The sequence below is a fragment of the Callorhinus ursinus genome, unplaced genomic scaffold (assembly GCF_003265705.2).
Source record: "Callorhinus ursinus isolate GAN/ISIS: 27379988/994484 unplaced genomic scaffold, GSC_fseal_2.0 scaffold23, whole genome shotgun sequence".
NCBI classification, from domain to species: Eukaryota; Metazoa; Chordata; class Mammalia; order Carnivora; family Otariidae; genus Callorhinus; species Callorhinus ursinus.
The window spans coordinates 2,142,573-2,155,072 of NW_027397085.1; the positions used below are offsets into that span (position 1 = coordinate 2,142,573).

General features: G+C 35.3%; 1 protein-coding gene across 3 annotated transcripts in view; it reads left to right on the top strand.

The window, feature by feature from the left end:
* AP3B1 (adaptor related protein complex 3 subunit beta 1) overlaps positions 1 to 12,500 on the top strand; it is a 274,921-nt gene that overhangs the window by 206,492 nt on the left and 55,929 nt on the right. For all 3 annotated transcript variants that reach the window (XM_073905296.1, XM_025892636.2, XM_073905297.1), the window contains exon 22: positions 2,770 to 2,876. In XM_073905296.1, the coding sequence (XP_073761397.1) occupies positions 2,770 to 2,876 (107 nt within the window). The remainder of the gene's footprint in view (positions 1 to 2,769; positions 2,877 to 12,500) is intronic.

Here is a 12,500-nt window from a genome sequence, read left to right on the forward strand (position 1 = left end):
TTTTTTTTTTTTCTTAACATATATTGCATTATTTGTTTCAGAGGTACAGATCTGTGATTCAGCAGTCTAAGCTTTTATCTTGCCAGACCTTTAAACAGATGTGTAGTCATTTTAGTACCAAAGCCTTTTTCTGAAGTGGTATTAAAAGCCTTTCTTTCTTCTTTTTTTTTTAAGTCAAACTTTGGTGTGAATTTTCCTCTTGCTTTTGATGTCTTTTTCCTCTCTGTGTCTTTAGGCCAAGCCATACTTGAAATCAGAGGCTTTCTTACTCAATTTTTTTTCCTTACATGGGCATCTAATATTTTGGATGGATGGATGGATGGATGGATGGATGGATGGATGGATGAACAAATATTTAGAACCTACCAGAAAAGTGACTTTTGGAAAGGCAACATATTTTGATCCAAGAGAAGAGAACCAGTTTCTGGTCCCACCCACAGTGATTCTTCCATTCACTTGTTTTATGATCTTTGCAAGACATAATCTCCCTGTGCCTCAGTTTACAGTGTCTTTAATATAAATGTTTTTTCTGCCTCCTCACCTGTTGTTTTTAGTCCTTTTCATGTCATGCCTAAATTATTGTATTCCTCCTCACTGCCAACCCGACTATTTATTATTCCTTCTTCAGTTTGTCCCTTATACTGATATCCAGCAGTACATATATTATTCCTCTTTTGGTAGTTTTTAACAGCTCCCTTTGGTGTAGAGGATAAATATAACCCCCTTAGTTTTCCACGTCCCCACCTCTCCGCCTTTGTTCACGGTATTTTCTCACCTACTAAGTCACCAACTTCTTCCTTTGCTCTTACTTAAAAACTGAGCTTCATTTCCTCCTGTTCATGAAGTCTTCCTTTACCACCATATCCCCATTGATCCTTCCCACCCCACCCCCCACTCCCAACTCCCTGTGACACTTGCCAACTGTACGTTGGTTTTCAACATAGGTCTGAGGAAGCCTGGGGATTTGTAGCCGGGTTTCAGGCACAATGAAGGAGCAAGGGAGAAAGCAAGGACTCCATTTCCTCTTCCACCCAGTCTCCACTCTGCTTTTTCTGTTGTCTATGTTGAAATTTTATTTCAGACTTCCTTTGAACATTTTCTTCTTTGGGCAATATCATTTTTTTATTCCTAACTTTATGAATTAATTTTTTAATTTTTTTTTCTGCCTAACTACAGAATATTGTGAGACTAAATGAGAAAAAGATGGTTTGAAAAGTCCTGTCAAATTAAGTAAATATTACTTCCTTGGGCGCCTGGGTGGCTCAGTTGGTTAAGCGACTGCCTTTGGCTCAGGTCATGATCCTGGAGTCCCGGGATCGAGTCCCGCATTGGGCTCCCTGCTCAGCAGGGAGTCTGCTTTTCCCTCTGACCCTCTTCCCTCTCGTGCTTTCTATCTCTCATTCTCTCTCTCTCTCTCAAATAAAAAAAAAAAAATCTTAAAAAAAATATGTTACTTCCTTTATGGTCTTATTTTGAAGTGAGAGTTTGTTGGAAGCTAAAACTTTTCCCACATTTTAATTTTTTTCATTCAACAGTCAAGCAGTTACTAAGCACTAAAAATTAATACATTAGCAGACTAGTAGAAATAAAAAATAAAAAGTTACAGATTTGTATTACGAGAGAAGTATGGTTGTAGAAGTGTGTCCAAGTATATCTGTAGAACAATAAGGCACACAGAAGCTGTGTTTTGGTGAGTCAGCTTGTGCTTTCCTTCTAAGTGGTACCTGAATGGGTAGAAGTTGCAAGGTAAACAAGGCAGAGAAGAACTTTCCAGGTAAAGAGAATAGAATATAAAAGGCTCAAAGACATGAAACGAGACATTGGGAACTATTAATTGGTAGGGCCTGAACATAGGAGTTGCTGATGAAATTGGAGATAGACCTCTGCTACCCAGTATGATGCCGACTGGCCACAAGTAGCTGCTTACATTTAAATTTAAGTTAATTAAACTATGAAGTACAATTCTTCAGTCATACTAGCCATATTTCAAGAGTGCATTAGGTATATATGCTAGTGGCCACTATATTGGACAGCACAGCTATAGAACATTTCCATCATCACAGAAATTTCTGTTGGACAGTGCCGAGCTAGATCATAAAGAACCGTGTGCCCTTAATTAAGGTGTTGGACTTTTATCTTAGAGGCAATTGTGAGCCTTTGAAGAGTCTTAAGCAGGGGAGGATGAGATCTGTACTTTTTCAAAGATTTTCGAGTTTTCACATACCTGATCTCATGTACATAGTTGTTTTAGAATCAAAAATTTCTATCTGGTACATAGCTTTTGCTGACCAAGTGTAATTAGAAGGGAGTTAGGTAGCCTAGACCCCTGTAATTATTGTAATGGAGAATAAAATAGAGAAAGGATTTAAATACCCTTTTAAGACTTCTGATTCTGCTTCAAAACTCTTGAAAGCTATTGTTGTTCTATATATTAGCTGGAAAAAAATGTTTCTTTACCTTTTTTTTATTTTAGTGAGGTTACTGGGTGATAAATGTTAGTGATAACATTATGTGATACAAATTTTCAAAAACTATTACTCAGGGTATTTCTATCCTTATTTTGTTATAAGATTTGCCATTATGTTTTGAAAGCTAAGACTAATAACTGTCATGACTTGATAATAACTAAATCAAGATGTTAAATAGAATTGTCATAGATTTATTAATCAAAGTAATTTAATTAGATTTACTAACAAAATAAAAATGTTGCTTTTAATAATATGAATTAAATTTTCATGCATATTTGCTAATTTGGGCCTTTTCTTACAGTTAACCCAGTATCCACTCCAGTTGCACTTCCCACACCAGCTCTTTCTCCAAGCTTGATAGCTGATCTTGAAGGTTTAAATTTGTCAACTTGTTCATCAGTCATCAGTGTAAGTAATTTTCAAAATATATTAGCTCAGTTTTCATGTGATAACATTGCATCTTTCTTATTAAAATGCAAATAATCGAAGTGGATTCTTAGTCTTGAAGTTTCTCTTTTAAGCAGGTTCAATTTAGATCTGACCTTTTAATTTTATAAATATTTTTAAAATTTGCTCTTCCCAAACCGTTATCCTCACAAATGACTTCTGCTTATTTCCCACATTTAATTATCATGTTTACATTTTTCTCTGGCACTCTTACGTATGTATAATATACAAGCGTTCTTTGCCACATTGGGTTCATTTATATACATAAATTCTGCCATAAAGAATTGTTGCCTACATTAACAGACTTAAATTCCCACAATCCTTCTGTTACACTGTTCTTATACCATAGGCTACTAAAAATACCTGACTGATTTCATTTTAAAATTCAAGATTGTGTTTCTCTTTGCATTATCTTTGTATGTTTACTTACATGCCTTCGTATCTCTAAAAAAATTCTTTAATGTTACTTATGGGGTATGGCTTGAAGTGAGGCAAGAGGCTGGCCTATCTCAAAATAATGCCAAAACCATCAGCCTGTCATAATACCTGAAACTGCAATAACTTTTTCTGTGTTAGCATATTACATCCACTAACCTTTCACTCTAAATCAGCCATGCTGCCTACAGTGTATAATCTGTTGATATGCTTGACCTCCTGTTAATTTGTTGTCAGAAACCTGACAAAGTAAGAGACAAAATAGTAAGTTCTGATGGGAACACAAGGTAGCTTGAATAGATCTGGTGTATCACTGGTTCCCAGGGCTGGCAGAGTACATAATTGGTGATCTGAGCTCCTGGGGAGCATAGAGCTGGTTCTGCCAGAAGTGGAAAAGAGGAGTACCTAATTCTTATACCTTATTACAAAAAATTTCCCCATCAAAGCAGACCATTTGGTTTAGAATGCACAAGTGAAAATTATTAAGCTGAGCATGTTGTTTAAATTGTAGAAGGCAGTTACCTCTAACTGCTCAGAAATGAGTAAGAATGATATCTGGGGTTTTAGTTTGCCATTCTTGTTGCTAAAAGGAAAAGGCACTTTGAAAGAGATGGAGGGAAGCAGTGAAAAGAAGGAGTTAAGTCTTTATTATTTAAGTAACAAATATTTCTTGAGCATTTGGGTAGGCTGTAAAGAGAAAGTAGAAATCAAAAAATCTATAGTGAAGCAGTTAGTCCTTGAGGGGAAAGGAGGGCCCTAAAAACTTAGGAGGCAGTAAGGTCGTGGCTAAATAACTCAGGCTTTGATATCAGATGACCAGGGTACAAATCTCTGCTTAGCTGCTTACTAGCTATGTGGTTGGACAGACTGGTATGTAATTTTTCTGTACTTCACTTTCCTGTGAAGATAACAAATACCCTATAGGATTGTAATGACATTAATGAGATAATAAATGTATAGTTCTTAGAACAGTGACTGGCACATTGTCATCACCCAATAAATAATAACTAATATTTTTTAAAGTGGCATGATAATGGACCCTCAGTAGACTCTCATACTTTATTAGCTATAAAAAGAATGCAGTTGAGATTAGAAAAGCTTGCAGTAAATTTTCATTCATCACAAAGTAATTGAAGGACTCACCCTTTTATACTAAGAAAAATATTTATTGGGATGGTCTCTTCAAAGGAGAGGAAAAGCACTCCATCCAAAGAACGTACAAAAAAAGGACTGCCAAATGGGCAAATTTGTGTAGAGGGGAGTGGGAGATACAGACTTACAGTTATGGAATAAGTAAGTCACGGGAATAAAAGGCACAGCATAAGGAAAACAGTCAGTGATACTGTAATAGTGTTGCATAGTGACGGGTGGTAGCTACAATTGTGGTGAGCATAGCATAATATATAGCGAAGTTGAACCACTATGTTGTATACCTGAAAGTATACTTGTGTGTCAACTGTACTCAAAAAATTAAAAAGACTGTCAAGTTCAGCTGAGCAAAGCAAGATCTCAGACTCATCCCCAAAAGCTAACAAAATGATCAAACAAATAGTAGTAATAAGAATGGCAACCAGAGGGGCGTCTAAGTGGCTCAGTCATTAAGCGTCTGCCTTTAGCTCAGGTCATGATCCAAGGGTCCTGGGATCGAGCCCCGCATCCGGCTCCCTGCTCCGCGGGAAGCCTGCTTCTCCCTCTCCTGCTCCCCCTGCGTGTGTTCCTTCTCTCTCTGTCTCTTTCTCTCTCTCTGTCAAATAAATAAATAAAATCTTTAAAAATAAATAAATAAATAAATAAGAATGGCAACCAGAAATTCACCAGCAACAAATAAGGAAAGGAATAGAACTTAAAGAGAAAAATAGAACTTTGGAAAGTGGAGCCTATAGAAATAAACAGAATATTCTGATGCAGAACGGCATGGCTACTATAATCTCACCTTCAGCCCTCAAAACAGTACTTAAAAAAGATTAATGAAACATTGTAATTTTTTCATTATGTATATGAATTTATCAGCACCACGCTTTAACCAGCTGAGCTAACCGGCTACCCCTTTCATGTAGATGAATTTAGAAAGAAGTGGACTAAAGACATCAGAAGAGAAAACAAGAAAAACTCTCAAAAATTACAACCCTCAACAGATATAGGAGGGTACCTCAGCAAATATAGGAGCCTTTTGGATCCTAAAATGAAATTCATAGATAAGAGTACATCTATAATTTTAAAATCAACATGTTTCCCTTATTGAATAGAAAGAAGAAATAGAAGTAATTTACAATAAAGTAATAGTTACATTGCGATATAAATGCTTGTCCATGACTACACTAGAAATGTACTGAAACAGTTAAATAGTGCTGGCACTGGTATGTAGAACAGCCATGAATGTGACAACTGTAAGTGCAGACTGATACAGGTCTATTAGCAACTCAAATAGTGTGGGTGGGGTGTTGCCATCAGTAACATAATTTTCCAAAATCTTGAACAGTTTCTAGTAGTTGTATTCCAAGTCCCAGCCTAGTTTCTATGAGTTCCTAGTCTGTAGATGAATTTTATTCATTTCAGTGGATTATTTAAATTTATTTTCCTTGTGTACTTGGTAAAATAGGGGTAGATTTTATTTTTTTGAAATTACCAAAATGTTTATAATGAAACCCAAAGAACAGTTCCTTTTTCACTCTAAATATTTTTCAAATGAAAAATTTCACTATTTGTTCTAACCTTTTAAATTATATATTCAGAACACAGATTTTTAAACATAATTCCCAATGAATATCATTATCATTGTAAGGAAAGGCCTAGTTTTTCAAGCTGTATGATAAAGAAGATGTATAAACACAGTATTTGTTCCAGTCTTACTTGAGACTAATTGGCAGTTGGCCAACAGATGGCTAAAAATGAAGAAACATTTTTATTTCTTTTCCTACAATAGTATGTCTGTGAACAAACTGTAAATTTTTTAATTATCAATTTTTCTACTAGATTATTGTCAGGCTAAGAGTTTCCCAGTTGTTACACATGAAGCCCCAGGAATTCAAAAACAGCAATCCTCAGAATTTTACAGCTTCTACAGGGGATGAGAAAAAAGTGAGGTGGGGGGAAAAGACAATTTGCATATAAGAATAAATGTAAAATAAGAATAAATTGTTCGCCTCTGGTATTAGAAATGTTGGAGTGAAAACTGATCTTTTCTGCTTTGAATAATTTTTTGTATATTTGGGACACAAAACTGTTAAAGTGAATTCAGCAGTTCACATTACCTCTGAAAACTTTTGGTGTATTTTTTACTGATAAACATCAGCATGAAATATTGTCTCTTTCTTTCACTTTTTATGTTTCTTTTCAAACAAGTTCTATAAGAAAATTTATTAATTTGCTTATTTCATATTTAAGATTTATATTTCTATGGAAAAATAACTTCTGAGTTCAATTCCCCAAATGCTATGAAACCTCATCATGGAAGTATAGTACCTATGGTTCTTCAGCACCTAATCACAAATCAGAAGGTTTCTATGGGAATATACTTTTCAAGAGTTCCAGTTTAAAATACCAAGAATTCATTTAGAAAGTCAGGGCAACATTTAGGAAATGCATTGAATTTGGAGCCCAAATACTTGGTATCTATCCTTGGCTGAGCTAGTTGTTAATCATCGTGATTATGGGCAATTCATTGACTTGTGTAAACTTTAATTTTTGAATTTAAAAAATGGAGATACTACTTTCCCTAAACACTTAATTGTGTTTTCATGAAATAATGAGCCTGAACATGTTTGAATTCTGTTCTATGGCTATCTTGTGGAGTGAGAAGAGACAGATGAAGATGGAGTTCTAGGAAACATCATGTTTTAAAGACAACAGAGAAAAAGGCCAAGAAGATGAGTTAGTGAAGGAGATGAATTGTGGAAATTAGTATCAGGACACTCACAGATGAGGAAGGGAAACAGACAAATCATTTTATTGTAGTAAGTGCTACACTGGAGGTATAAATCTGCTTAGGTGCCACCAGTTGACCAAGATCTCTTAGAAAAGAATTTGTATATGTGCTTGGTACTGAATCTAGGAGAATAGGAGGAGTTTGTCCAGGTGGCTGGAGTAGAATAAGAATGACGTGACGGACAAAGGAAGTAGGGTGTGCAAAGGCTTGTGATGTGAACAGACTTGCAGTATTAGAGGAACAGTAGTTCGGTGTGGCTAAAATATAGCACAGATAGGTTGGAATAACGGAGTCTGAGGTTGGAAAAGGTATGTTGGTGACATACTGACATGGGAAAATTGGAGTAATGACTCCTTAACTTACTGCTTTCCAGTCTTTTCATGTTATGGTACATACGGAAAAGTGATAATAGTTGTAGTGTGCTCTGGGGTAAACAGAGACTACTGCAGGAGGCGGGATGTACCCAGCCTAGGAGCTCCAACTCCCACAGGCCCCGCCTGGCGTTCCTGAGGGCTAATGGTGGGGGCAGCAGCACAGCACACTTCTAACCTCTTTGTGGTACGTTAGTGAGGAAGCACTGACTTAGCTGCTGTAATATTAGTGATTTGATCTTCATGGATCACAGTCCCCAAGTGGAATTAACTCTGGAGGGTGCAGGAAGATTCATTTAAAAAGTGATCATTATAGAAAACAAGGCAATAAATTGAAGATGGTAAGTAATTCCACCAACAGTCCATGAAAGAGAAACCAGAGTTGCAAGAAGAAAACCCTATTTGATACAATACGCTACGTGGAGTTAGCCAAACTCCATGTTAGAGGCACAGTCCTGCCCACTGCTAAATTGACCCAAGACTGCTGAGGTCAGCTGCCGGTTTAAGGGTTTCCTGAAACTACCCTCAGGTTTGATAATTCACTAGAACATTCACAGAACTCAGGAAAGCACTATACTTAAGATTACAGTCTTACTATAGCAATAGGATACAAAATAGAACCAACCAAAGGAAGAAACCAGTATCCTGGGTGGGTTTCAAATTCCCAGCTTTCAGGTTTACCCAACTGGCATCAAGGTATGGCAGTATGCAGAGAGTATCCACTTGGCATAAGTTGTCTAGGGGCCTACTGTGAATCACTTCCTGGGGAGCAGCCAACAGGTGTGGTGCCCTAAGGGCTCACCGTGACTAAAGACACTCCTATCACTTAGGAAATTCCAAGGGTTTAGAAATTACCTCTCAAGAGCTAGGACAAAGTCCAGATCTCTCTTTGAGGGGACCAAATTCCTTACTACATATGTGCCAGTAAGTGTTTCATTCATTCAACAAGTATTTATTCAGGCCAGAATATGAGGCAGGTGCCAAAGATAACAGTAAACAAGTTGAGCTAGGTTTCTGCCCTCAGGGAGTTTATAGTTGAGTAAGGACTTAATGAAAAATTTCCTCAAAGGTATGCATCAATACCAGGTCCTTTAATTGTGTCACATAGTTTTTCCCGTTTGGGAATTTCTTTAGATACAGGTTGTCATTTTTTGTCCTTACTTCTCTGATTTTACATTGGCTACACTCCACAGTCCAACCTATCTCCCTCTGTACTATTACAGCTGAAAATCTAATGAGAGTTACTTTTGACATTTAACAAACTTTAAAATTTAGGTATCTAAACTGCTTTTCCTCTTTGACAAGAAGTAGGAGGCTGATTTTCGTAGTCCTTGCTATTCACCATCTGCTTTCCTTGAATTGCTGCTGTGAAACATCACTTCCTCACTTAATGATGGAATAAAGTCTCATGATGCTCGGGTGAAGACAGTGGCAACAGTAGCATTAAACTAAGGTCTGGGGGAGTTGTGATAGGTAGCCAGCCTGAGGTTTACTGTGACCAGCAAAAGAATGGCCTTAAGTTTGTCATTATGACCAGGAAGCCATGTAACTAAAGTCTCCCCCGCCCATCCCTTCAAGGATTTTCAAGCTGAAGGGTAGGAAGAAGGAATCCCATGTAATGCACTTTAATTAGGGGAGGCAGGGTGAGGCAAAGAAAAGGCTATTTTTTTTTTAATACATAAACCAAATTCAGCATCTGAAGTGTTTATCATTAGTTCCATCAAGTGCCTTATCTAAGGAATATAAAAAAAAATGGCTGGCAACTAGGCTTGTAGCTTTTGCTGTTGACAGAGATTGGCAACTAATGAAGCTATAACTGTCCATGATTAGGGATGAGGTCCTGACGCTGTTTGTGTTATAGGAACTTAGTTGGAAAATAGAGAAGTGTGACTGTCAGACCTGCTTTTGGTGTGCAGGTTACAGTATGTTTTAAAACAATATGAAGAAAAAATAAACCATAATTCATGAAGCAGAATCTGGTTTACCCAGTGTGAAATTTACTAAACAGAATTGAGAATTATTAGGATAATTGCATATTGTAATGATGACAGTTGTAATTGAAGTTGATTTCTGTTCCTCTTAAGTGGACTTTTGTCTTAAGTAGATCTCTCTCTCTCTCTCTCTCTCTCTCTCTCTCTCTCTCTTTAATGCTAGGTTAAGGCACTTTAGTTTTTGCTTGCCAGTCAGCTTGTCTTGGTCTGCCAGAGCACCAACTTTCTTATTGTCTGCAAGGACAGAATGGTTTGAGGGAGTCTTTATTGATAACAGCATTTACTGAGTTGTGCGCCAGACATTTCATGAATATGTGGTCTCATTCCCAAAACAAATAATATATCTATGATAAAGTTTGTTTTCTAATATGGTGGAAGAACTATCTTTTAAAAAACATTTATTTTTTACATTTTAAACACTTACGGTGTGTTCGAGTCCCAGGCTAAGAGATGAGCCCAGCTAAGACCAAATTACGTTAAGTTTAGAGGAGGAGGAAATTATGAGTCAAAATTAAAAATAATTTTGTCATTTTAAATTTGAGAAAAATCCTTTATTTGTTCTGATGAAAATGTCAGTAGTCATGGAACTGTGGTAAAAATAATGAAAAATCATTGGCCTGGGTCTGCTTAAATTGAAAACATTTTTTAATTAAAGTTTGACAGTATTTTGTGCTTCCATTGCCTAGCCATGTCCCATCTTATTCTTTCATTCAGTTCTCCTCTGGATATGAGTTGCTTTAATTTTTAAATTAAACTTTAAAGGTGTGTGATACTACTGCTTCATCTTTTTATTTCTGCACTACTTCAGAGGACTCATAGTTAATACCAGACCATTATCATCTCTCCCTTTTCTACATTATTAAGAGGAGCTGCTTTTTAAAAAGAGAGTGTACTGATTTTTAGTTGCAAGGTTTTTATTGGAAAATATTTTTTATTTGGCTTAAGTAAATATATGCCAATCTAAGTCCTGACTGGTGGATAATACTTTTATAATGCTTTGTCGATTTCATAATAAAATTATCTACAATAAAAAATCCAGTATATAAGATGCTAATTAATGAACTAGTAATAGTAATGATTGTGGCCCAGATAAAACAGATGACCCATCAAAATATAGAAAATATGTAATATAAATCTGCAAGAAATTGAGGGATTAAAGAGGTGATGGTAAAGAAAGCCTTGGGCCTTTCTTTTCCTCTTCTTTCTATTTTGTGGTGAGTAGTTCCTTTCATTTGCTATTGGTTCACTCTTTTCAGAGCTGAGACAGTTCCCTGAACATCTACTGACTTCTTTTCCAAGATTATAGGTTCTAACTTCTATTTATTATAATTAAATGTACTATAATAGTAAATGAGGTTTTTAAAATATCATTCATTTAAAAAAAGATTGAATCTTTTCTGGCAGTTTTATTTTACACATCCAGAGTTGATTGAATTTTGTGTTACTATCAACTACTACGTTTCAAATTTTGTTGCTTATGTTGAATTTGTGGTATATGCAGTGAAATATACTTTTTTTAAGCTTTAAGGTACCTTTAGATTATTATGCATTAGCCAGTCATGTATTAATTATTATTTAATCATACATCAGCCAAGTTAACTTCTGTTACTTTTGTTCCTCTTTAAAAGTCTTGTCAAAAATTTTATGAACATAAGGTGCGGCATGGTATAAAAAATTTATATTAGTAGTATTAAATATTTTAACATGAGAAACCGTAACTAAACATGGAAAGTATTATTGTGATGCTGAAATAAACTTTGTTTCTCTTCAGAGGAGAAGAAAATGAATTAAACTATAGGGCACCAACTAATGCTAAAAAATTAATTTATTACCAGAGAGAAGAGAGCATGGAGTAAAAATAGATAAGTACAGTATATGACTCTAATATCAAAGAAAAGTAAAAGCCACTTATCTTAGAATATATCAGACACATATTATTCAAATCATTCAGGAATGTAATTACAGACAGCTTTATGGGCCTATCAATAAGGGTTATTTCTTTAAATTTGCAGCTGTTCCACATTACTGAATGTATAAATATCTCCCCCAAATGTTAAATTAATACTGAAGATATATTTTACAATTCTGCACGCACACACACACAAACAAAATATCAGTAAGTTTTCCTTTAAAATGCATAATTTAGATTAAGAGAGATACCAACCAAATGTATATCTTGTTTGAATCCTTATACAAGCAAACCAGCTCTGAAAAGACATGTATGATAGTCAAGGAAATATGAACACTGTATTTTACATGAAATTAGGGGAATTATTTTTTTAATGTAATAATAATATAGAAGTTTACTTTAAGATTCTTTATCTGTTAGATAAACTAACCAAACTATTTCTTGATGAAATTAGATAATATCTGGAATTTGCTTTTAAATCAGAAGTTGGGTAAAGGGTTGGATTATAATTTGGACAAATGTTGAAAAATTTTTAAACCTACTTGTGAGTAACTAGCTGTTCATTTTATTTCTCTCTACTTTTGTGTACATTTGAAAGTTTTCATAATAAAATGTTTTTAACATAATGTCAGAAGCTCATTTATTTCATGTTTTCACTGAAGCTTTAACATCCATGCCTCATTGAATATATAACCTGGCAAAGTCATCTTATAAATTTAAAATAGTACATCAGAATTTGACTTCAGTTCAAATTGTCATCTGTGAAATTAGAAGACTGTAATAGATTGTTTTTTTAAGGTCCCTTCCAATACTAAATATCTTGAAGTCTGTGGGAAATTAAATGGAGGGATGCCAATGACTTTAGTAAAATCATTGTCAGCATAGGGGAAAGGTGCCTTATCTTTTATATTAGAGATGTACTGTAGATCTAATAAGACTTAGTCTCTGAGTCTC